This window comes from Oncorhynchus kisutch, linkage group LG1, assembly GCF_002021735.2.
Source record: "Oncorhynchus kisutch isolate 150728-3 linkage group LG1, Okis_V2, whole genome shotgun sequence".
Lineage (NCBI taxonomy): Eukaryota > Metazoa > Chordata > Actinopteri > Salmoniformes > Salmonidae > Oncorhynchus > Oncorhynchus kisutch.
The window spans coordinates 19498248-19525599 of NC_034174.2; the positions used below are offsets into that span (position 1 = coordinate 19498248).

At 41.7% G+C, this 27352-nt stretch overlaps 1 protein-coding gene across 13 annotated transcripts in view; it reads left to right on the plus strand.

Annotated features, from left to right (window-relative positions):
• LOC109898110 (forkhead box protein P1-B) overlaps nt 1–24440 on the plus strand; it is a 241197-nt gene extending 216757 nt beyond the window's left edge. For 5 of the 13 annotated variants that reach the window (XM_031793039.1, XM_031793106.1, XM_031793102.1 and 2 more), the window contains 9 exons: nt 27–114; nt 1589–1672; nt 11770–11980; nt 12215–12291; nt 12989–13090; nt 15330–15451; nt 16253–16322; nt 16546–16712; nt 19817–22509. In XM_031793039.1, coding sequence (XP_031648899.1) covers nt 27–114; nt 1589–1672; nt 11770–11980; nt 12215–12291; nt 12989–13090; nt 15330–15451; nt 16253–16322; nt 16546–16712; nt 19817–19955 — 1060 coding nt within the window. In that variant the 3' untranslated portion in view covers nt 19956–22509. Of the gene's footprint in view, nt 1–26; nt 115–1588; nt 1673–11769; nt 11981–12214; nt 12292–12988; nt 13091–15329; nt 15452–16252; nt 16323–16545; nt 16713–19816 lie in introns of those variants that run through there. The other 8 variants (XM_031793134.1, XM_031793220.1, XM_031793324.1 and 5 more) reach the window with 5 other exon arrangements.
• The last annotated feature ends 2912 nt before the right edge of the window (nt 24441–27352 follow it).

Here is a 27352-nt window from a genome sequence, read left to right on the forward strand (position 1 = left end):
AATCTTTGTTTTCTCTTTTCTTTCAGGCATCTCAACAATGAGCACGCCCTGGACGACAGGAGCACAGCCCAGTGTCGGGTACAAATGCAGGTTGTACAGCAGCTGGAACTGCAGGTATTGTTTCCAGTTTTGTTTTCGCCCTAAATATTTGTGGCTCCTTTCCTGACACTTCCTCTGTCTACTGCCCCCTCCTTGTCTCGCAGAAATGAACCATGGGTCACACATGGAGGGGGGTGGAAGAATGAAATGATTTTGTACATTTGTGAGTAACCAGTCATTAAAAATGTGTTATGTATGCATGACAGCCAGGCAAAGATATATGAAGGGCCCCGGGGCTAAGTAGAGAAGATAATTACATTTTGAATTTTACTGGGTTTTATAGATATTTATTACTTTTAACTGTTTGGCACCAACAATAAAACACTTATTGAAATGCTCAGGCAGCAGCCAACGATGGGCTGTCGACTGGGTTTATTGGAATAGGAAGATGCAAAATTTCTCACAAATAACGTCGATCAGAGATATTAATGTAGTCATCAGTATGAGTGGCCTGATAGGCACTTCTTCCATAAGACGGACCCTGGAAATATGCAATCAGTATGTACATTAAGTATAATGTACATTAAGTATGCACTTATGGAAAAATGGATGGGACACTGTTGGCCCATTAGTGTGTGTTGGTAAAGGTCTGTGGAGAGGTGGGTTTGAACACTCTCTAACTGGTCACTATAAAACCGTCCCTTCTAGGCTGGAGTCAGATGTCTCTGTGGAAGGTTTGCATATGTTTTATTACAACTGAAAGGTAGACATAACAAACCATGCCATTAACTAACTTATTTTTGTCCTTTTTTTTGTTGCTAAGCAGGCTTTCGAATCAATGGCATGTTTATGTATAGCATATGTGCTGTATACAGTAGACTTAAGGTACAAAGTTTCATGATTAACAGAATTGTAACCTTGAACGATGAGGTTACAAGTTCAGTTCCTTCAGCATTGCACCACACTACCGTCATACTCATTATTTCCGCTCTGGTTGTGTGTCATTGAGAGCGACTCAAAGAGTGAGAATTTATCAGACACATCCTCCTCCTAACACAGCATATCTCTATAATCTGACCTGGCAGCTACTGTAAAACAGAGAGAACAGTTTAGGACATGCAGGCAGATCCAGAGTTTGTTATTTGCAATGGGACACAGAGTATACAGATATTCTATGGTCATTTGAACAGTTTCTCACTGCAGGAAAATAATCCTGCAGCAACAGGAAATGTGAACTATTATATGGATTCAAATTAATCAACATTTTTGTAGTCGTTGATACATTTTTCATAATGGAAATATCTCTGCGACAACAGAGTGATCAAATTAAGACAAAACATTTGTACTTTGACCTTGAAGAAGAGACATGGCACAGTAGACTCGTGCATGATGACTAAAGTATCAAAATGCACAAAGGTTTATCGTCACATCAGCCTAGCATATTATAAAACTACTTCCTACTGGATATTTGACCAACAGTGAGAAAGAACATAATGTGTTGGATTGTACTACAGAGAATTCGATTTCATTTTTTTCCTTCTCGTTACAGCTAGCGAAAGACAAAGAGCGTCTGCAAGCCATGATGACGCATCTCCACGTCAAATCCACGGAGCCCAAACCCACCCCACAGCCAGTGAGTATCAGCTCTGTCATGTGCCTGTTTTCCTTCATTATTCTTCTCTCATTTGTCTAATTGTCTCACAAATATTTATAAATTTATATCCTCATCTCTTCATTTATCTGTTAACGTCTCTGGGATATGTGGGACGGTAGCGTCCCACCTCACCAACAGCCAGTGAAATTGCAGGGCACCAAATTCAAAACGACAGAAATCCCATAATTAATATTCCTCAAACATACAAGTATTTTACACCGTTTTAAAAATAAACTTGTTGTAAATCCAGCCACAGTGTCCGATTTCAAAAAGGCTTTACGACGAAAGCACATCAAATGAATATGTTAGGTCAGTACCTAGTCACAGAAAAACACAGCCATTTTTCCAGCCATAGAGAGGAGTAACAAAAAGCAGAAATAGAGATAAAATGAATCACTAACCTTTGATGATCTTCATCAGATGACACTCATAGAACTTCATGTTACACAATACATCTATGTTTTGTTCGATAAAGTTCATATTTATATCCAGAAATCTCAGTTTACATTGGCGCGTTACATTCAGTAACGTTTTGCTTCCAAAACATCCAGTGATTTTGCAGAGAGCCACATCAATTTACAGAAATACTCATCATAAATGTTGATGAAAATACATCTGTTATGCATGGAACTTTAGATAAACTTCTCCTTAATGCAACCCCTGTGTCAGATTTCAAAATAGCTTTACAGAAAAAGCACACCATGCAATAATCTGAGTACATCGGTCAGACAACAAAACAAGCCATACAGATATCGGCCATGTTGTGGAGTCAACAGAAGTCAGAAATAGCATTATAAATATTCACTTACCTTTGGTGATCTTTATCAGAATGCACTCCCACAATAAATGTTTGATTTGTTTGATAAAGTCCATCATTTATGTCCAAATATCTAGTGGAAGCCTTAGGAAGTGCAATATGACCCCATAGACACTGTATATTCGATAAGCGATGACTTGAAAAACTACAAACCTCAGATTTCCCACTTTCTGGTAGGATTTTTTCTCAGGTTTTTGCCTGCCATATGAGTTTTGTTATACTCACAGACATCATTCAAACAGTTTTAGAAACTTCAGAGTATTTTCTACCCAAATCTACTAATAATATGCATATATTAGCAACTGGGCCTGAGTAGCAGGCAGTTTACTCTGGGCACCTTACTCATCCAAGCTACTCAATACTGCCCCCCAGTCCCAAAGAAGTTAAACAAAAGCAGTTGCTCATTTGAGAGGAGACGTTAATATTGTTTTGATCACATATGTTGACATCCCAGATAACATTTTGTTCTGATTATTAACTCGGAGCACATGGTATTCCATAGTGTCTGAACTGATATTGGTATGAGCAGCAACATAAACCTCTGTATCATAGTCCATTGTAGCTCAGTTGGTAGAGCATGGTACTTGTAACACCAGAGTAGTGGCTTCAATTCCTGGCACCACCCATATGTAATATATGTGCATGCTTGACTGTAAGTCGCTTTGGATAAAAGTTTCTGCTAAATGGCATATATACAGTACCAGTCGAAAGTTTGGACACACCTACTCATTCAAGGGGTTGGCTTTATTTTTTACTATTTTCTACATTGTAGAATAGTAGTGAAGGCATCAAAACTATGAAATAACACACAGTTGAAGTCGGAAGTTTACATACACCTTAGCCAAATACATTTAAACTCAGCTTTTCACAATTCCTGACATTTAATTCTAGTAAAATTTCCCTTCTTAGGTCAGTTAGGATCACCACTTTATTTTAAGAATGTGAAATGTCAGAATAATAGTAGAGAGAATGATTTATTTCAGCTTTTATTTCTTTCATCACATTCCCAGTGGGTCAGAAGTTTACATACACTCAATAAGTATTTGGTAGCATTGTCTTTAAATTGTTTAACTTGGGTCAAATGTTTCGGGTAGCCTTCCACAAGCTTCCCACAATAAGTTGGATGAATTTTGGCCCATTCCTCCTGACAGAGCTGGTGTAACTGAGTCAGGTTTGTAGGCCTCCTTGCTCGCGCACGCGTTTTCAGTTCTGCCTACACATTTTCTATGGGATTGAGGTCAGGTCTTTGTGATGACCACTCCAATACCTTGACTTTGTTGTCCTTAAGCCATTTTGCCACAACTTTGGAAGTAATCAAATCAAATTGTATTGGTCATATACACATGGTTAGCAGATGTTAATGCGAGTGTAGCGAAAAGCTTGTGCTTCTAGTTCCAACCGTGCAGTAATGTCTAACATGTAATCTAACAATTTCACAACAACTACCTTATACACACAAGTGTAAAGGAATTAATAAGAATATGTACATATAAATATATAGATGAGCTATGGCCGTGTGGCATAGGCAAGATGCAGTAGATGGTATAGAGTACAGTATATACATATGAGATGAGCAATATACGGTATGTAAACATTATATAAAGTGGCATTGTTTAAAGTGACTAGTGATACATTTATCACTCATTCCAATTTTGAATTATTAAAGTGGCTAGAGATTTGAGTCAGTATGTTGGCAGCATCCACTCAATGTTAGTGATGGCTGTTTAACAGTCTGATGGCCTTGAGATAGAAGCTGTTTTTCAGTCTCGATCCCAGCTTTGATGCACCTGTACTGACCTCACCTTCTGGATGATAGCGGCGTGAACAGGCAGTGGCTCGGTGGTTGTTGTCCTTGATGATCTTTTTGGCCTTCCTGTGACATGTGGTATAGTAGGTGTCCAGGAGGGCAGGAAGTTTGCCCCCGGTGATGCGTTGTGCAGACCTCACTACCCTCTGGAGAGCCTTACGGTTGTGGGCGGAGCAGATGCCGTACCAGGCGGTGATACAGTCCGACAGGATGCTCTCGATTGTGCATCTGTAAAAGTTTGTGAGTGTTTTCGGGTGACAAACCAAAATTCTTCAGCCTCCTGAGGTTGAAGAGGCGCTGTTGTCCCTCTTCACCACACTGTCTGTGTGGGTGGACCATTTAAGTTTGTCCGTGATGTGTACGCCGAGGAACTTAAAACTTTCTACCTTCTCCACTACTGTCCCGTCGATGTGGATAGGGGGGTGCTCCCTCTGCTGTTTCCTGAAGTCCACGATAATCTCCTTTGTTTTGTTGGCGTTGAGTGTGAGGTTATTTTCCTGACACCACACTCCGAGGGCCCTCACCTCCTCCCTGTAGACTGTCTCGTTGTTGTTCGTAATCAAGCCTATCACAGTAGTGTCGTCTGCAAACTTGATGATTGAGTTGGAGGCGTGCATGGCCACGCAGTCATGGGTGAACAGGGTGTACAGGAGAGGGCTGAGAACGCACCCTTGTGGGGCCCCAGTGTTGAGGATCAGCGGGGTGGAGATGTTGTTTCCACCCTCACCACCTGGGGGCGGCCCGTCAGAAAGTCCAGGCCTCAGTTGCACCTCAACCCAATTGAGATGGTTTGGGAGGAGTTGGACCGCAGAGTGAAGGAAAAGCAGCCAACAAGTGCTCAGCATATGTGGGAACTCCTTCAAGACTGTTGGAAAAACATTGAGAGAATGCCAAGAATGTGCAAAGCTGTCATCAATGCAAAGGGTGGCTACTTTGAAGAATCTCAAATATAAAATATATTTGGATTTGTTTAACACTTTTTTGGTTACTACATGATTTCATGTGTGTTATTTCATAGTTTTGATGTCTTCACAGTTATTTTACAATGTAGACAATAGTACAAATAAAGAAAAACCCTTGAATGAGTAGATGTGTCCAAACTTTTGACTGGTACTGTATATATATTTATATATATTTTTTAAATATAGACATTTCTTTTAATTGAAAAATCCCCTCAACATCTTGTTGTGAACATAGTATTTTGTTGATTCCACCAAATAAGCTTCAGAAAGACAATGTCTCTCAAGTTAAGAGCAATTCTGATGGCTGTTCAATGTCTTATTTTGCCACATTCATCGGACCATAACACCATCCCTACTCTATATGTCATCATACCATTATGTGACTTACTGTTCAATCCTTATCTTATAGGCTGTACCACTTAACATACAGCTTACATATAGCTGCTATTTTGTCCTGTTTTAGAAGGAACCCCATTACCATAGTTCAGTCATTGTGACAGTTCATTCATAGTGCCTCAAGCATGAGGGCCAATACACTGTGGGGCTGAACACAGCGGCACACACACACATACACACACACAGAGGTCCTCTCCTCTGACGAGTTCCTTCCAAAGCCCCAATCATTTATTTCCAGTCAGTCTCTGTACGGCGCTCCACGTAGGCAGGCGGGCGGGCAGGTAGGCAGGCAGGCAACATAAAGCTCCTGGAGATGTAGAGTTACAATAGGTTGTCTGTTGCAGCTTTGCCTCTGTCACACACACGGATTGTGTAGATTAGGCTTCGGAACGCGGGCTTGACACAGGGACATTTGTATATGAAAAGTGGCTAGGGCAGCAGATAGCATCTTGACTTCTCTACTTCTCCTCTCCCCTGTATCAGGGCTCTGTGTTAAAGCTCAGGGGGGACACAGCTTTTTTTTTACACCCTTTTTTCTCCAGTGGCAGTGCAGTGCATGCTGGTAGCTACAATGATATGCTATGTTAAATGTGTCTAGCCATGGCGTGGCTCGGTGGCTGCATCATTGGGGCAATCACACAGGTCAAGGCCTGAGTCTCAGCTGGAGCTCTCAGTTAGACTATAACTGGAGATGCCCTCTGAGTTAGATCAGGCTGCATACTATAGACTGAGTTAGACCAGGCTTTACACTATAGACTGGGTTACACCAGGCGTTAGAATATAGACTGAGTTAGACTAGGCTTTAGACTTTTCAGGGAGTGGGTGTTGATGGGAGAAAAAGCTTACAACAGAAATTAACGCCAAATTTCTTCACCCTAACAATTAAAGTAAAGCATAAGGTTTTATTTATTCGCACCAAAGTCAACAAGTGACAGACAAAACAGTACAGGTAAAAAACAGATAAAAACAAATATAATATAAATATAAAAACAATATACAGTTGAAGTCAGAAGTTTACATACACTTAGGTTGGAGTCATTAAAACTTGTTTTTCAACCACTCCACAAATGTCTTGTTAACAATCTATAGCTTTGGCAAGTCGGTTAGGACATCTACTGTATGCATGACACAAGTAGTTTTTCCAACATTTGTTTACAGAGAGATTATTTCACTTATAATTCACTGTGTCAGGGACAGGGAAGCCTTGTGAGTCACTCACTGTCATGCAGCATGTGCCAGGTGAACTAATTACAGTATGGAATTCACAACTAAATGTTTGCCAGCTAGATATCTTATAACTATTAAGTTAACTGGCAAAAATATGCTAAATGCTCTGGAGTTGTGCATTTGGTTTGCTAAATTAGTAGCTAGCTAGCTATTTACTAGTTTAGGTCAGAAACTGTACAAAATGTTCGCAATGCGCTCGTTAGCATTTTGTTAGCATTTTCTATGACGATTCCTTAGTACGTGTTAACATTCTGGGCTTTGAATATTAGTACTGCTGTCGATATATTAAATACCTGCAGTCAACTTGTGCGCTAAGTAATAGATAAAGCAGATCACGTTCATTATTTTGCCCATTAGATATATTTTCATTATATCACTTTTTTATTATGAAGCTTACTGGGACTAGTTTCCCAAAACAGCGGTTTGAGCCAGTCACGGGTGTTCCTTTACAAAGAAGCACAAAGTGCAAAATGGGAGCTTTGTGAGGTGAGTCACTCTTGCAGCGCAACTTAAGTGAGGTGATCAAGTTACACTTGTATGAAATCCACTACTAATGTTTGCCAACTATATATCTTATAACTATTAAGTGAACTATCTAAGATGTGCCTAATAAATTCTCTCCGGCCGGGTTTTGCTTACTTGCAAGATCAAGCTTCTTAGTAACAGCAGCAGAGACAATCCCCTCATAATATTTGTTTTGTGTGTGTGCTGAAAACTGCGTTTTGAGATACTTGCATAACTTTATGAGCTGGGTTGTCTGTCTTAAATGCATGCGCTCGTTAGCATTTACCTAGCTTCCGCTATGAGAATTCCTTAGTACTTGTTAGCATTCTGGTAAGTTATGTTTTTGAGTCTTATTTTTACATTAAAAAAAAAAATTGCAACCCTTGGTAATACCATGTAATCTAGATACCTCCCAACCCTAGGTAGGCTGTCTGGGAAGTATGTGTATTTGTAGATGAAGGTGCATAAATATGTTAATGTTGTGGATAGACAATATATTGTGTCTCTTAAACAGAGGGGCAGATGGAGCCAAGGAGTTAGAGGAGGTGCACATTTCTTCTGTATGATGAGTAACTTGTGTGGGTAGGAAGCATATGTACTGGCCCAGACATTATTGTAGTAAATGAGATATGGGTAAATTAGGCTGTAGTATAGTGTTAGGACGCAAACCCGATGAACCAAACCACTAATCTTTCTGATGATAGCAACGGACCTCACCACTTTGCAACATTCCATTTCATTCGCACTAATTGAGATTCTGTATTTTTTTATTTTTTTATTTTTACAAAAGTTGCTTTTTTTTTACATTTTAAGATTTTGTTTTATCAGGAACCATTTAGAAAACTTGGCCATGCCTGAGTTGGCTTCATTGATTAGTGAATCGAAATTCTTGTGTGATAAAATGAAGTTGTTATCATCAGCAAAAATAATGGGAATCGTGGGATCTTAGAAACAATAACAGTTTCCATTGATTAATTAGGAGCACATACACAATATGTACAAAATTATGTGGAGACCCTTTCAAATGAGTGGAGTTGGCTATTTCAGCCACACCCGTTGCTGACAGGTATATAAACTCAAGCACACAGCCATGCAGTAGAATGGCCATACTGAAGAGCTCAGTGACTTTCAATGTGGCACCGTCATAGCATACCACCTTTCCAACAAGTCAGTTCGTCAAATTCCTGCCCTGTTTGAGCTGTTGTAAGTGCTGTTATTGTGAAGTAGAAATGTCTCGGAGCAACAACGGCTCAGCCACGAAGTGGTAGGCCACACAAGCTCACAGAACGGGACCAAGTGCTGAAGCATAAAAATTGTCTGTCCCTGGCTGCAATTCTCACTGCCTAGTTCCAAACTGCCTCTGGAAGCAACGTCAGCACGATATATGTTTGGCGGGAGCTTCATGAAATGGGTTTCCATGGCCGAGCAGCCTCACACAAGCCTAAGATCACCATGCGCAATGCCAAGCGTCGGCTGGAGTGGTGTAAAGCTCGCCGCCATTGGACTCTGGAGCAGTAGAAACGCGTTCTCTGGAGTGATGAATCATGCTTCACCATCTGTCAGTCCAACGGACAAATCTGGGTTTGGCAGATGCCAGGAGAACACTACTTGCCCAAATGCATAGTGCCAACTGTAGAGTTTGGTGGAGCAGGAATAATGGCCTGGGGCTGTTTTTCATGGATTGGGCAAAGACCCCTTAGTTCCAGTGAAGGGAAATCTTAATGCTACAGCATACATTGACATTCTAGACAATTCTGTGCAAGCCGGGCCTATTCGCCAAACATCAGTGCCCGACCTCACTAATGCTCTTGTGGCTGAATGGAGGCTAGATGTTCCATCATCTAGTGGAAAGCATTTCCAGAAGAGTGGAGGCTGTTATAGCAGCAAAGGGGGGACCAACTCCATATTAATGCCCATGATTTTGGAATGAGATGTCCGACTAGCAGGTGTCCACAAACTTTTGATCATGTAGTGTATCTACAGCACACGTCATACAGTACACTCTCCTGCATAAATGGTCTAATTAATAGTTAGCCTAGATTAAATACACAGCAAGCATATATTGTACATACACAGTGTCAACTGAATAGGATTGTGTTTATTCCTTTGAGCTTGATTGGAAAAAAATTCAAGACAGAATGCAGCGCATAAACTGTGTGTGTGTGCGTGTTTTGTGTGTGCGATGCATATGTGTTAGTAGTTGTCATTGTGTGGTTGTGGGATTGTGTGTCTGTAGTTGGTGTCACTAAGCATTCTTGTCAGAAATCTGACCTTTTCACAGTACATAATTAAAATTAAGGAGGGAATTTTTGTTTATTTTTTCTTTAGCAGCTTGGCGAATCAAAGCCAGTATAATTAGATCACCCATTACCATTTAATTAATTTCTGTGTGAAGTCTCATTTTGTCTCTGCACTGGAGTGAGCCCAAATGGTGAGGGAAACAAAGGCCATGCTATTACCAGGCTGTCTGGCCTATTGTTGAGGGCCACTCACTGTTTATGGCTGGGGAATATGGATGAAACATGAAACAAAGACTGCTAGTCAACAGGAAAATAAGTCAGACGCCCAGCCTATTGATAGTATTGTGTCAAAAAAACAATAAATCCAAGTGTGATTTATTTGGGTCTTGATTTAGAATAACACACTTGTACAGTAGTGAATTTACAGTAGTGAATCTACAGTATACAGTTATGTGTTAATGGACATTTTTTCAGGGGTTGATTAAGTCTGAAATTTGAAAGTGGAAATTACACACTTCTGAGGCTTTTTTAAATACACTAGAATTTTTACATTCCCTGCATTGCAGGAAAATTATCCTATGACAGGGTGATCAAATTCAGATCCTTCATGTATTTGTGAAGAACTCTGTCAAAAGGCATATTTCGGCCTCAGAATTGTAAATTAACATTAAATGCATACATATCTCTATTGATGCAGAAAAAACAGACACAATTCCTTTGTTTTAGCAAGTGAAATGCAAATGAATACAAATACAAAAAATACATTTAATTTAAAAAATCACACTAGCCGTAACCTGGTTAAGTCAATGCCATGTCAATGATGAATTAAGCAGTGGTGCCAGCCATGCAGCTAGCCCCAGATTTCTTTATTATATACTTGTCTATCATATGGGGCCCTCTCAATGGTAATGACTGCTAATAGGGTTGTGGTAATTGGGTGGCCATGTAGGCTCCATGTGATGGGGGTGAGATGTTAAACACTGTCTGTTCACTTTCACCTTCAAGCCCCCCACCCTCCTTGCATCTCCAGGCACCCACAACCATTATCAGCAAAAATTTGACATCTGATACCTCCAAAGCAATTGACAGCTTCGACTTTTCATTAATTTGTTAGCAAAGTCCGCAAATGATTGTCAAAGAGGTGACGCCTCCTGCCCACTCTCTCTCTCTCTCTGTTTTTTCCTCCCCTCTTTCCTCGCAGACTGAAGTGGTGTTTAATTTGGAAACTGGCCTCCTTCGGGCAAATTAGCAATTATAACAATTTTGTGGGAATATGTATATGTGTCATTAGTATTCTTGCAAATTAATAACTGGAGCAAAGGGTCAGGCTAGAATTTTCCACTTGACTGCTGCTCCACTGTGGAGGCAGTGTTTGGAAGCAGCCACAGCTGCTGGAAGCCATGGTATACCTTTGGAGGACTTGGCTTAATTAGTTTACCTTGTAGACATTATTACTAATATCTCTCCCCACTCCCTTTTCACACCCCACCCCTTGAAAGAACAGCAAACCCTCTCTCTCCCCCTTCTACAAAATATTCCGGAGCCATTTTGCACCAGCCAGCGTAGCCCTGATGATGGGGTCATTTAGATACAGCATTTAATCATCACATCACCTCCATAAGCATCTCCTAATTAGAGTCCTTACAATACAATTTCAGCTTGTAATTAGCCCAGATTGTCTGCTTCCTCTACGTGGCTTATTAGTGGTTGCTCAGCGGGAGGTGAGAATCTCACTGTCATTTGTCAGGGCTGTTAGTGCCGCCCATCTCCCCTCACCCTTGCCAGTCGCCCATCCCCGGGGAGGGGAGGGGGTTGGTTGAAGTGTGTGGGTGTGATCTGCCAGCAGATCAAACAAAGGGAGGCAAACAGAGAGCAGGAAGCTGAGCCGTTAGGAAAGGAGGAGGAGAGGAGAGAGATCCATGAGGAGGAGGTGAAAGAAGTGAAGGATGGAGAAGGAGGTGGAGAGAGAATGAACAGGACGTTTAGCAAACGTTCACGGATTATCCTCAGGGTGGCCCATAATTAAAGCTGTGATCAGCCTATCCAATGAGGCGTCTTGAGACACTGGATAATTAACAAGCTCCTGTCTGTCTGTGTTGTGTTTTGTTTACTCTCTCTCCCAGCTCAACCTGGTGTCCAGCGTCACCCTGTCCAAGACAGCCCCCCATGAGGCCTCACCCCCCCTGAGCCTGCCCCAGACCCCCACCACCCCCACGGCCCCCCTGACGCCCCTGTCCCAGGCCCACTCCGTCATCACCCCCAACAGCATCCACCACAGTGTGGGCCCCATGCGCCGACGTTACTCTGATAAGTACAACATGCCAATCTCCCCAGGTACTGGACCCATATAGCCCCCCCACACACACATACACACACACACACACACACACACACACACACACACACACACACACACACACACACACACACACACACACACACACACACACACACACACACAATTTCAAATCTATCAGACTGCAAATGGAAATGTTGTGTCTATAATAGCTACTAACTATGGCTTTTGTCTATGTCCGTCTGTATGTTGTGGTTGCTACCCTTGTACAGATATTGTCCAGAACAAAGAGTTCTACATGAATGCTGAAGTCAGACCTCCCTTCACGTATGCCTCGTTAATACGCCAGGTAAGGATCCTCTGCTCGGCTGGCTCCGATCTGCTCTGGGCTGGTAACTTGTAATGCATTTAATCTGTCACTTAAAGGAATAGGGCCTTTAATCTGCTTCAGTGGCTTCCGTCGTTAACAGGGCACGCAGCAGATAAATATTCAGCCAAGACACAAACTGCTTATTTTTTCTCTATGCCTCCTTGTTAAATTTCAAATACAATTTAGACGTGCAGCGGAAGATTAACCATCTGCAAATGAGTGGAAGAATGCGCTCGGGACAGCCATATATAACAATTACTTTTGATTAAGCATTACAGTGAATGTGATTATGAAATTCATTTCACACAACAGTAGGGATGAACCTGAACCTGTTCTAAGATGGCCAGTCAATTATCGGCCGGCTCGCAGTAATCTGTGATCTCAGGAATTAATCTGAGCCTGGCGTAATTGCTGGTTTGTAATCTGCCTGAGAAATGTTTTCGCTTCCCTCCATTTACACTGCCAAAAGAAATATATTCAAATTGCGAAATTTGAATGGGAACCAGACAGTGTTCCATAAACAAAGCAAGAGGGTACAGATTGTGCACAAAATCACACAGACAGACCATGTTGTCTGTGTTCTTTCAGGAGAGCACAGACAACCTGCATGCCACTTGTTTGTTTTTCAGAGGGAACAAAATGTTAAATGTTGTTTCTGTCTCTTGGTCTTTTCCAGGGTATCCTTGAATCCCCGGAAAAGCAGCTAACACTAAATGAAATTTACAACTGGTTCACACGAATGTTTGCATATTTCAGGCGCAATGCCGCAACATGGAAGGTAAAATCAGTCTTCACCTTAGACTAATATAAAGGGCAGGGATTGTTGTGTTGATCTTGTGGAATTATACTGAACAAAAATATAAATGCATTGTGCAACTATTTCAAATATTTTACTGAGTTACAGTTCGTATAAGGAAATCAATATTCACAAAACAAAGCAATGTAATGCTGTTTTTCTTTTCTTGAAGCAAACAGAAACAAATGTTAGCCATCTAAGAGCTAAAGGGCCTGTGTCTGTATAATGTCGTTCTGTGGACATTTACAATGCATAAGCTATCTTGTTTTATGTACACAGAACAAAAATATAAACGCAAGATGCAACAATTTCAAAGATTTTACTGAGTTACAGTTAATCTAAAGAAATCAGTCAATTGAAATAAATAAATTAGGGCCTAATCTATGGACTTCACATGACTGGACAGGGCTGCAACAGGTCATGGGGGGGCATAGGCCCACCCACTTGGCAGGCAGGCCCACCTACTGGGGAGCCAGGCCCAGCCAATCAGAATGAGTTTGTCCCCACCCCCCCATACCCCCCAGACGGTCCCAAAGGTGAAGAAGCCGGGTGTGGAGGTTCTGGGCTGGCGTGGTTGCACGTGGTCTGCAGTTGTGAGGCCGGTTGGACGTACTGCCAAATTCTCTCAAATGACGTTGGGGGCAGTATATGAGAGAAATTAACTGGAAACAGCTCTGGTGCACACTCCTGCAGTCAGCATGCCAATTGCATGCTCCCTTAAAACTTGAGACGTCTGTGGCATTGTGTTTTGCGACAAAACTGCACATTTTATAGTGGCCTTTTATTGACCCCAGCACAAGGTACATTTGTGTAATGATAATGCTGTTTAATCAGCTTCTTGATATGCCACACCTGTCAGGTAGATGGATTATCTTGGCAAAGAAGAAATGCTCACTAACAGGGATATAAACAAACATTGAGATAAATAAGCTTTTTGAGCATATAGAAAGTTTCAGGGATTATTTTATTTCTTTTATTCCATGAAACATGGAACCAACAATTTACATGTTGTCTTTCTATTTTTGTTCAGTGTAAATGATAGTGAAATATATCAAGTTTAAATGCAATGAATGAGCCTGTATCCAATTAATAACCCTGCCATATTTATTATATCTAAATAGAGCCACTCCTAACACAAACACTGTCCGTTGCCTTGCAGACAAGTTATGAGGGAAAACGTTAATTCTTGTAAAAAATCCCCAGCTAACATTTGGAGATGTTTTTGGTGGTGGGTGGCATCGGTTTAACACACCAATGTGTTGCCAGGGACTCCTGGCCGAGACCCTCCCACAGAATTTAAACTGAGGACACCTTATTTCTTTTCCACTGGGCCACACACACACAGGCAGACAAACCCCAGAGAAAGAGAGAGGGCAGACAAAACGGAGGAGGAGAGAAGGAGTAAGAGAAAAGAGATTGATGAAGCATTGAAGGCTACCCTCATAAGGCAGGGAGGGCCTGTAGTGTAGCGTATCCACAGTGCAGCTGTGAGTGAGACCCCCTAGCCCCTCTCCATGGCTCACTGTCCTCCCTCAGCTCTCTAACTGCCTGTTTCCCCTGCCGCTGACAGCCCGACCATAGGGGCACATTTGAGTTATAAACAAAAATCCTACACTGTGACACACTCCTGCATATTGGCGTGCACACACACACACACAAACACACTAAGGTACTCAGATGACAAGGGGCCAATACATTTACAGAGTTCTAATCTCATGTGTCAGTGATTGGTTAATTTAAAAAAGGTAACCTTCATACTCAATGGTCTCATGAAAAAGCTTATAATGTAAGCCAACAGCTAAAGCTTTTGGAAATGTGTCTTCTTCCTTATTGTTAAATTGTAGGTAAAGTCATAACTGAAACTAACAAGCCTAACAAACTGGTTCATTTGATCAAGGTCTTTGTTCAGTCTGGGTTTTTGTTATCAAGGTCTTGGTGACTCTTCTCAAATGGCTCATCATATCTTAAGGCTCTGTGAATGATATCTTTAAAGGATGTTGATGAAATGAAACTGTATTGCCATAGTAACTGGAAAATATTTCCACAATCTTTTTCTTGTTTGAAACTTTACTGCCGATAGATCACTGATACTTGAAAAAATGTACAAGGTTCTATCATGTATGTGCCTGTCTAAATGTTTCTTCTCTGAAATGTTAATGATTAGACGTTTTTGTGTGTTGATAGAATTTTTCTCTCCCTTCTTTTTTTAAACCAACTGCAGAATGCAGTCCGGCATAATCTTAGTCTTCACAAATGTTTTGTGCGAGTAGAAAACGTTAAAGGGGCTGTGTGGACAGTGGATGAACTAGAGTTCCAAAAGAGAAGGCCACAAAAGATCACTGGGTAGGTCTGCTATCTCTGGCCGACTCTCGTGTCTGGCTGGTTGTGGATCTATAGGAAGAGGCTGCTCCATCTCATTGTCTGTGTGCCACGATGCCCCCCAAAGTCCCTGCTTGCTTTGGTGTGCAGCATCCCCCATGCTTTCAGTACTCTGCCCCTGGTGTCGCATCATCACCCACATTGGCTTGTACTTATTTTCATTTTGATCCTTACCCTTTCCTCCCTTGTCCCTCTGTCTGTCCCTGTGTCTATCTGTCTGTCTGTCCCTGTGTCTATCTGTCTGTCTGTCCTCTGTGCTGTTGTGTTGTGGTCACTGCATATGCATCTGGCTGCCCTGCTGCTTGTCTCCCACCCAGGGTACCATCCGCACCAACCTTTCCCAGCATAAGTGCTTTGTGAGAGTAGAGGACGAGTTTGGGTCCTTTTGGACTGTTGATGATGAGGAGTTTAAATGCGGCCGCCATATACAGCGAGGCCGGCCTCAGAAATACACAGCTGATGAGAACTTTGATGAGCTCCTAGTACAGTAAGAACGTCTGCCTGGCCCACCCCGCCTCTTGATCCCCAGCTCCTCCCCCCACTACCTGCATGCTCTGCCTCTGTGTTCCCATCATGCCGCTGTGTTTAGCTCTTCCTTTTAACATCATGCTTTTACAAAAACTGCTTCCATCAACTTGTCTTGTCTTCCTTACAATGAAAACAATGAATTTAAATGAGTCAGTGCGTTTTCATTGTGTGATAAAATTACCAGCATTTTATTAAATGAACTATGAGCATTTTCTAAACTAAAGTTGTTGTCTGCAGAAGTCCAGCCTTAGTGAAGAACATCCAGACCAGCTTGGGCTATGGTCCGGCTCTCTCTGCAGCCTTCCAGGTAAATATGAATACTGTCTCAGTATCAAGCTCTATTTACCTTGTACCCTTTCACTGTGAGGGGAAAGAAAGGCAGGAAATAATAAACATAACACTGTCTCCACCTACGACTCCTGGTCATTCTTACTTGTTTTTGGATGTAGTGCTGGTGGGATGGAGGGAAGCTGAAATGTGCTGACAGTTCTCTTCCGTTTCACTGTTTTAACACTGTGCATGCTTTTCAGGCTTCAATGGCAGAAAACAATATACCTCTATACACTACTGCTTCCATTGGAAGTCCTACCCTCAACTCGCTGGCGAATGCCATCCGAGAGGAGATGATTGGAGCGATGGACCATGGAAACAGCAACGGCAGTGACAGCAGCCCAGGACGGTCTCCCTTGCCAGCTATGTGAGTGGCTCCTTACTTTATATTTACAGTATCTGTTTAAGACTGAAGGGAAGGAAAGAGTTTCAGCTGGTCACTGATTCAAATAGATCCCAAACAGAATGGATTTGATCAAACATTTTTTTTTTTTAAATTACCCCCTTTTACTCCCCAATTTCGATCTTGTCTCATCGCTGCAACTCCCCAACAGGCTCGGGAGGCGAAGGTCGAGTCATGCGTCCTCCGAAACATGACCCATCAAACCATGCTTCTTAACACCCGCCCGCTTAACCCGGAAGCCAGCCGCACCAATGTGTCTGAGGAAACACAGTTCAACTGACGACTGGGGTCAGCCTGCAGGCAACCGGCTCGCCACAAGGAGACGCTAGAGCGCGATGAGCTTAGTAAAACCTCCTCGGTCAAACCCTTGCCTTCCTATGGGACTCCCAATCACGGCTGGTTGTGATACAGCCCGGGATTAAACCCGGGTCTTTAGTGACACCTCTAGTACTGCGATACAGTACCTTAGACCGCTGCGCCACTCGGGATGCCCAAACACATTTTTTGATCTAGCATTTTAATATCACCAAAAATGCCTTAAAATTGGATGTTACATGTAAATAACATATTTAAGGAACATGAAACAATGCTAAATAAAATAAGGATGACATTGGAGCGGTTGAATGAAAGGTCAGAACCGTGACTATGGCTGTAGCCTTCCCTGAAAAAGGAAACTCCAAAGCCAGGCAGGCCGGGAAGAAAAGACTGGAGCCCTCTTGTTATTTCAACACAAAGTTTATAATTCTCCTTTATTACGGTTTTAAAAATTGTCCTACTGTCGGCTGAGTCCCGCCATAATCACCCCTCCAATTAAAAAAATAATATTTACAAAATGCCAGAACACAAAGTGAAAGAGCTGTTGTCTCCTCTACACTGAAACATGAGTTAGAACACATTCAAAACCCTCTCGGTCGTCGAAAGAAAAACAAACAAAAAATCATAATCAGTCTAGAAGAAATAGTCCAAGGTTCCCATGTAGGAAAACTGTGGTCTGCCTGGAAACCGCAGTTCCCTATTCACTTGTTGTATAGCACTGTCTTCTATGTTCTAAGCCTAAAATAATATGGGGCAGGCAGCATCATTTCCAGATGTGGGGCAGACCACCGATGTGCAGCTCTGCTAGATTTAGGGATGGCCCTGTGAAATATCTCAGCTAGAGGGAAATTGTGCCTGAAAACAGAAAGGTGCAGTAATGAGCTTGTGGCGAAATGGAGGAAAGTGCCATCCCTAATCACTGTGAACATAGCTTTGGGCATCGCTCTGGAACAGGAAAGGCAGAGACAGGATGGGTGTGCTGGCCCAAAGGCTGCCTCATCTCTCTCCATCTCTTTATCTTGAGGCTGATAAAACCCATATACTGAGATATTTTCACAATGACTGTATGTGGATAAACTTCATATAAGAACAAAATGCATCAGGGCGTAAAACTTCAGTGCATTCGTGCAAAGCACCATTTCTTCTATCTTCTATGAAGCAGCACACCTTCAAACAAAAGTTCAGGTTTACTTGCTAGCACCTCTATTGCTCTATAGCCAGCTCCCTCTCTCCTCTCCATTCTCCAAGAGACACACCTCACACAATCTACAGAATCACTACATCCTCATCCCACACAAACCAAACCTAGCTCATAGACCCAACGTCTCACAGGTCTTCACCTGGCTTACAGACAACTACTGGCTATGGAGTGATCCAGGCCTTACATGTGTTTACCAGCTGTCTAGCTCAAAGCCCTGCATGGTGTTAGACAGAGTTAGACTTTTACTACAGAGAAGAAACCAGGGCTTTTCTCTTTTACAGGCTGACTATAATCAGGTATCCAGACGCAGCCAGCTAATTAGCAGAGTGTGGAGTCAGCATGCAGTTCAATAGCATAATAATAACAATTTCATGTTTGCCCTGCAGCCAGGGATTGAGACCTGAGGCGATGTGACTTGTGAAGTTACTTTGATCTGAAACCAATAGAAAAGCTAACTTTACTTTTTCCCCTGTTTTATAATCACACCTACACTAAATGTGTCAGCTCATTAGCATAGAAATGTCTCCATCAAAATATTTGCATATCACATAAGACATTTGTGCGTAAATAAATGACATGAGTCTGGGGGGACAGAGAACATGCTTGTCCCTGGTCGCTGTTCAAAATGGGCTCAGCGTCTCCTACTGACGCCGTACAGCACGGGGTTGGCACTACAGGTTAGAATGGGAAATATCCTGCAGCTTCTCATAATGTCTTCATTTTTTCCCTCCTCTCTGCACTAGTCGGGCCTCCTTCCCGTGCGCTTTATTCCTGCAGTGTTTCTGTAATGAGAAATTTGGCAGATCTCGTAGAGCCCCCTTTGCCCAGGCAGTGGGCTGGGTTCATGTTTTGCCTTGTTTACAACTGACAGCGTTATTATTCTCTTAAGGGCTCTCTTTCTTATCACAGTGTTGTGTTGAGCTCGCCTTTCTGCTCTGCTCTCGCGCCTTCCTGCCAGTGCTTTTCTTCCATTATTGACACTTGGTGAAAATATGCATTAATTTTGGAGTTTAAAGCATGTATAGCGGTGTCTGGTCGCTGTGTTTGCTTGAAGTTGATTAATGATAGAAGCCGGCTCGGGGTCGTCCTCTGGAGACCCGCCTCGCAGGTTGTGCATGTTAACGAGTAGGAAGAGGAACACACAGCGCTCGCTGTCACTGATCTACCGCCACCAGGAAGCTGACAACAGCCCACTCTCTCCCTCCGTAGAGTCCATTCTCCTCTCTCCCCGTCGCACATTGTTAATCTTCCTCATTTATCAGTTCTAAGTGAATACCCTGTTGTCGGCTGCTATGAAAATAAAGCCTGCAGGTTTCCCGGGATTGGAATACCTTAAAAGAAGGTGAAGTTATCAACACCAGCCAAGAGAGGCCCATCTCAGAGATTCATTCGAGCCACTTGTTTGTTTTTGTTCCTCCTTTCTCTTTTAAATCTGAATCAATACATGTCTGTGATTCTCTTTTGAGGAGGGAATGAAAGGTTCAACAAGGGATTAACTAACTAAAGATAAACTGGAACATCCACTGTCTGTTTGTGTTCTGTTTCTATGCAGGCATCACATTAAAGAGGAACCGCTGGACCCGGAGGACCACGAAGGCCCCCTCTCCCTGGTGACGACGGCCAACCACAGTCCAGATTTCGATCACCACAGAGATTACGATGACGACCAGGGCCACGATGACATGCTGTAAGGTCGGGCCCCCAGGGGCCCCTCCCAGAGGCAGAACTAACCTTAGTCATCTGTGAGACGTCACAGATAATACAGATACAAGACTGCAGTCTCAGTCCTCTGATGACAGCTATCAAATGTTTCCAATTGACTTTTAGTGCCATTAAATACATAGTGAAAAACACAAGAAAGAGAATACGTCCCACTTGGGAGTATTTTTGATTTATATCTACTTTTTGGTTTAAGTGAACGAAAATAAGAAAAAAGTAATTTCTACTCTACATGCGTTGGATGGACATGTTTGGTACTGGGGATGACTTCTTGGTCAGCATGCTGGCTTCAAATCCAGGATGGACTTGGACTTGCACTGTGCAGCCAGTATGGATTGCATACAGCCCACTCAACCACACTGAGCATGGACTGCAGAGGGGTTCTCTCTCTCACACACACACAAAAACACACACATGCCCATAAACTCAAGAGATATTGAATGACGTTTAATTTACGCTCTGTGTGTGTGTGTGTGTGTGTGTGTGTGTGTGTGTGTGTGTGTGTGTGTGTGTGTGTGTGTGGGGGTAGATTTTGTTCATGGTCACTGCCTTCAAAATTTCATTGGTTTGCTTCCATCTAGGGTGGGAGGGATGTTTTTTGGTGTGTTTTGAGGGTGAGGGGTTTAAAATATGTATTTTCCATTGTTTGTTGTTGTTGCATTTGATTTCTGTAACTGATCAGACCTCATGCCCATGCTGTGGAGTTCTGTATGGTCAGCACTTAATGATGGATGTTTAAGATTTCCTTTCTTGTTGTTTCCTCTCTCTTTTTTTACATGAAGCAGAATGTCAAATACCATGTAGTATTTTTCTGTCATTTGTTCCACATGCTTCAGAATGCCACCCCTCTAACATGTAGTCCATCCTCATCGCATCCCCCCAAGCTCATCAAGTCCATCCTCATCGCATCCCCCCAAGCTCATCAAGTCCATCCTCACCGCATCCCCCCAAGCTCATCAAGTCCATCCTCATCGCATCCCCCCAAGCTCATCAAGTCCATCCACAATGCACTACTCGTAATGAAGGCTCTCTCCACGCATCAATGAAGTTTCATTTAAGATGGGAATGAATGACAGAGAAATCATGCAGGTTATGATTTATCCTCATTCAATTATATTTTAAAACAGCCCTTCAGGGCAGTGCGTTAGCTGCAACCAAATTTCTGATCATTCGCAAGCTCCCAGTTTAAGAAAGAAAATCAAATGTCAGGTGTGTATTACAAAGATAATATTTTAGACCAACTAATTGTGATTCCTGAACACAACTCTCATTGTATAGTTTTCCACACTGTAATTTCAGTCATGGACGGATTGTTTGGCCTTGCTTGAAGATATCAAAGTTATTTTATTTTACCATATGCATGACCAGTTGGCTCTCAAAATTGTTTGTGATTATTAATAATTACACACATCAGATGAAATATTCATGTTCTTAATTTAGGGATAATCCCAAAAACTGGCAATAAGACCTGATCATTGCTTCATTCCAGTATTGGCAGACATGTTATGCCCCCAGAAACCCACACACCACAAGGTAACTGATGATCTGGGTACTGTTTGGGGTCAACATCAGCAGAACCCAATGACTAAGTCAGAGTAGTGATGTAGACCCTGCAATAGGGTGGATGGGATTGATGCTGGGGCTGTGAGGCTGAATACAAATGGGCTTGATCCTACTGTAGTGTTGGTTTATGATATGAAACAGGCTCATACAAAGACTCACAAACATTACTTTTTAAAGACTGCAACCAACCACTTTGCATTTTTTATTTATTATTATTTCTTTTTTTATTTGTAACTTTTGTTTTTAGTTGTTGATGTTTCTAAAATCTTGTTCAGTGACTACCAAAGATAAACTACAAAGTAAAAACAATGTTCTCTGTTTCATGCAATAGCAGATAAGGCCAAATATCCTCCATTCTCTCCCATTGGCTGTGAAAGGATCTAAAGATGGAGTATAGTCTCAACTGTGTCAATCCAATTGCACATTGATTAGAGAGGACGCTCCTTAAGCTGTCTGACTGTCATTAGCTTTAAAGCCAAAGGAGTCTCTTGTTGAGTGCAGTAGCTGCAGGACTTTGCAGTGACCACAACTGAAAGGGAGAGGCAAGAGTCAGACAAACATTATGACCAAATTAGGGGAACATGTTCTTTGGGCCAACGAGAGGAAAAGGCATCACTCTGTCTATCAGCAGCAGATTGCTGTGCAACCTAGGGGGATGAAAGGAGATTATGGTCATAATGAGGATGGCAATGATTTAGCAGTAGACAGGAGAGCTTTGTAGAGAACAATGTGAAAAGGATTCTATACTTCAACTGGACCACCCAATGATTAAATATTTTGTTTTATTTTTATTCTTTATGAATTTGTATCCTTTCCAATGATTGTATGCCACTTTTGAGTGAGTCCTGCTATCTTGAAGGGATTCTACTGTTCTTTGTTAACATTGGTAAGGCTTTATGATTGTGTTTAGTTTCTGTCAACGTATTACTTTTTATATTAAAAAACACTCCTGTCAACTAATAAGCTGGGTACAGGGTACTTTATGGCAGTTATTTGAACATTCCACCATGCATTTACTATTACACATGAAAAGGGCAGTCTGTGGTTTTCAGAAAATGTATTTAATATCCATTATCATGCAGCTGTGGGATGGGTCAGTAACAGCCGGACTGGGATCGTGAGAACAACTTGAGCTCATCCAAATCTAGTCTTTTGCTGGTTTGCTTGGTATTGTAAAGGGGGAGATTTGAACATTCTCAGTATGTGTAGCTTGACATTACTAAAGATAACAGCCTGCGAAAACTGTATGCATACCTCAGTTCCAACCTATAGGGAATAATTCAATGAAAAGTGAGAAAAAAAACTTTCACCCAGTTGTACTTTGTTCTATGTCTTGCATGTGTAGTCTAAAACTGGAGAGAGAGATTTTTTTTGTAAAAAACACCCCAGAAAAGTATATGAATATAAAATTAGACCTTGTTTATCTTGAGGGTCTCACAATCCAAACCTTAGGCCTTTTTTCATTAAGAAATCACCCAGCTTTATTTGATCCCATTTTCCACAATCTATTGTCATTTGTTTGGTCATGGGCTTTCCAACAGTAGGGTGTACGTACATGTCCGTATAGCCTTGTCTTTTTCTTGTCATTTTCTTTCCTTGTGTCTTTCAAAGATCAAAAATGCATTTGTGTTATTCTTTTTGCTTTATCACAACGGCTTTGTATGAACTATAAAATAGCTATGAAAACTGCTGTATGTATTGGAATAGCAAACTGTGCTGCAAATGTATTTTACTTAGTAATCCTTGCTTAAAAAGTCATACATGCAGACATCTGTGTGAGATGGGTGGGGCAGGGTTGGGGATTATCCCAGATTTTGGATTTTAAACTGTAAAATAGAAAACAGACTTTTCTCTGTTATCATTGACCTAAGGATTTTGTACAGATTGTTTTCTTCCGTGTGTTAAGCTGTTTTTGATACTTCCTTTTGATGGTCTAACCACTGCCTTCTGTGGCTATAAACATTAGTGCTCGGAGAAATGGCAGACAGGTATATTTCCTCTACAAGACGGAGATATCTTGCATGACTAATTCCAGGGTCACAGAGATGAAAAATAATGGTTAAGTGGTCAGTAATAATATAAGGGTGTATCAATCTAATGATATTTTATATGAAACAAATAGGGAAAAGAAGAAAAATATGCAGTGCCAAGATGTAAAGAATATTTGTTAAATGCTTTGTTTTTTCCCCAGAGGAATCCATTCATTCCTACATATATTATCCAAGATGTGTCATCATCATGTTCAGTACATCCTCATTAGGTGAAATACATATCGCTTTTTAGTTGGCCTCTAAATATCTATATCTCAACTGTTTGGAAATGTTTATTTTTTGATCAGTAAAAATCAAGCACAGCAGGTAACCGACTTAAGTGGAGCACAAAGGTTCAAGGCTAAAAGTCGGATGTGAATCGGACTCTGTACTCATCCTTGATATATGTTGATTGTAAAACAAGAAATATCAGTAACCTTATGACTTTGCTGTGCTCTGTGTAGGTGGCATTAGATTTCCCCTCAAGACACTTGCAGCCATGCTAATTTACCACGGTTCCATCAATCATGACCACCCCACTGTCATTCACCACTGTGTTGTACCTTCACCCTCTTAACCCATGCTTCTGGAGGAGGGATGGAGGGAGGATGGATGGAGAGAGGAAGGAGGGTACAGGAGAGCAGCTGTCACAGTGCTTTAATGCAGCAGCTAAGTTCGTTTTCTGTTGAAGCTGTACTCTGTAGTTTTCTGTTTATTAACTAAAGATCCTGCTCATCACCTCCATCATCAGTCTGTATTCTCCTCATCATTCCTGGTCTGTCTGATGCAGACTATTTTGTTGTACAGTCAGTCTCAGTAACTGACGTAAGCTTTCTAAAAATGCAATAAAATGCTGGTTGTTCATGTTTGTTATCTGAAGTCCTTTCTTACTTGGTTTAAATGGCAGGGATCTGTACACAAAAAGCACTGAAATGATAGTTGCTTTGTCCATGTGTACCAACGCAGGACGCAGAAAGGATAAAAGGCAACTTGATCATTCATTTATTGACAGAGTCATGTTATCTTGCCATAGCAAGTGGGTACTTTATACTCCAAAAATCTCCTCACAGCGATTCCACCTATACACTGATATTGTAATTTTTTAAGTGCACAGATACAGGCCTGTTTGTCATCTTCTGCAGGACTTATGAGTCTGTGATGGTGACCATCATAATTTCAGCCTCAACATTAAATTATCTTGTGATTAAAAAGCGCAATTTAGGTAACAGCATTTGATGAGCTATAAATTGTAACTGCATTAAAATTCCAGAAATATTAGCGATATGGATTTCTTGATGGGAATGAATGCTGATGACCAAGACTTGCTTTTTTAATAATGGAAGCACAGGTCATGTTGGCTACAAAACAGGAGACAGAGATCAAGTCTAAGCACTTTTAATCTTGTGAAACAAGCGATTACAAATAGTTCCATTGAGTCGTTAAAAAGCTTTAGGTGACATAAATTGTTTCTCGCTTAGCTTATTGCTCCTATACATAAGTATATTTAAGCAATAAGGCCCAAGGAGGTGTGGTATATGGCCAACATACCATGGCTAAGGGCTGTTCCTACGCATTACGCAAAGTGGAGTGCTTGGACACAGCCCTCAGCAGTGGTATATTGGCTATATATCACAAACCCCGGAGGTGCCTTATTGCTATTATAAACTGGTTACCAACGTAATTAGAGCCCATGGTATACGGTCTGATATACCACGGCTGTCAGCCAATCAGTATTCAGGGCTCGAACCACCCAGTTAATAATATTAATTAAAGCCATTGAAAGACTAGATTTAATGGAAAAATATAGAAAATCACAACAAATCTTTTTGCAGGCAATATTTTATCTAGTTTGAGGTCCTGAATTTCCTTGTTGTATCTCCAGTGGTGTGCTTTCAAGAGACTTGTAGCTTGGATGATTACGAGGTTGTTGTGATTTTTCTATGACTGAAAGTTACCTGATCTAAAAAAGAGTGGTAGTCTATGCAGGGTAACTCTACAATTCATCCATGCATGCTCTCAAACACTTCATTTACACAAAATAACTGCTATTTTAATGTCATACCAGCATGTAAACAACACAAAACAACCCAACTGTCACGCCCTGGCCATAGAGAGGCTTTTTATTCTCTATTTTGGTTAGGCCAGGGTGTGACTAGGGTGGGCGTTCTATGTTCTTTTTTCAATATTTTTGTTCTTTGTTTTGTTTTCTAGTTTTGGCCTGGTATGGTTCCCAATCAGAGGCAGCTGTCAATCGTTGTCTCTGATTGAGAACCATACTTAGGCAGCCTGTTTTCCCACTATGGGTTGTGGGTAGTTATTTTCTGTTTAGTGTGTTTTGCACCTGACGGAGCTGTTTCGGTTGTTTATTTTGTTCCTTGTTGTATTTGGTGTTCAGTTTATTAAAATAATGATGAACACTTACCACGCTGCATCTTGGTCTTCACCTTCTTCCACCAACGGTTGTTACACCAACTGTCATTATAAACTCAATGTGTCAATTGTGTGTTAATATATATATAGTTAGCATGAATAGAAAGCAATCATTTAGTGTGCATCAAATAACATGCTGGTCTTACGTTGATTACATCCAAGGTTGAGTGGCATGCTGCTGAAATATACAACCCTGAGTGAGAGAAAATAATTTTAGCCTAACAAAGTTGTGGTGCTCCTCCATCAACATGCATCTGCTGTGGTAAGAAAACACAACATTAAATCAAACCACTAATCATTCATTTCACTTTTTCAGAAGAATGAATGGAGTTATGGGCTTTGCTGTGTTGTGATGCTGCATGTGATACAGATGTCTCCATTCATCAATCATCAAACATCTATCAAAACAAGTGAAGCAATTATTTATATTGTAACACAATATGAACAATCATTGTATGAATACTGAATACTTTTACTGGGGCCCTCTCATGCCGTCCCTGGAAGGGGTGCGTCACCTGAGTGGGTTGATTCACTGATGTGGTCATCCTGTCTGGGTTGGTGCCCCCCCTTGGGTTGTGCCATGGCGGAGATCTTTGTGGGCTATACTCGGCCCTGTCTCAGGATGGTAAGTTGGTGGTTGAAGATATCCCTCTAGTGGTGTGGGGGCTGTGCTTTGGCAAAGTGGGTGGGGTTATATCCTTCCTGTTTGGCCCTGTCCGGGGGTGTCCTCGGATGGGTCCACAGTGTCTCCTGACCCCTCCTGTCTCAGCCTCCAGTATTTATGCTGCAGTAGTTTATGTGTCAGGGGGCTAGGGTCAGTTTGTTATATCTGGAGTACTTCTCCTGTCCTATTCGGTGTCCTATGTGAATCTAAGTGTGCGTTCTCTAATTCTCTCCTTCTCTCTCTCGGAGGACCTGAGCCCTAGGACCATGCCCCAGGATTACCTGACATGATGACTCCTTGCTGTCCCCAGTCTACCTGGCTGTGCTGCTGCTCCAGTTTCAACTGTTCTGCCTTCTTCTTATTCGAACATGCTGATCATTTATGAACATTTGAACATCTTGGCCATGTTCTGTTATAATCTCCACCCGGCACAGCCAGAAGAGGACTGGCCACCCCACATAGCCTGGTTCCTCTCTAGGTTTCTTCCTAGGTTTTGGCCTTTCTAGGGAGTTTTTCCTAGCCACCGTGCTTCTACACCTGCATTGCTTGCTGTTTGGGGTTTTAGGCTGGGTTTCTGTACAGCACTTTGAGATATCAGCTGATGTACGAAGGGCTATATAAATAAATTTGATTTGATTTGATTTGATATGAATATGATATGGTTAAAAACAACTCATATTGG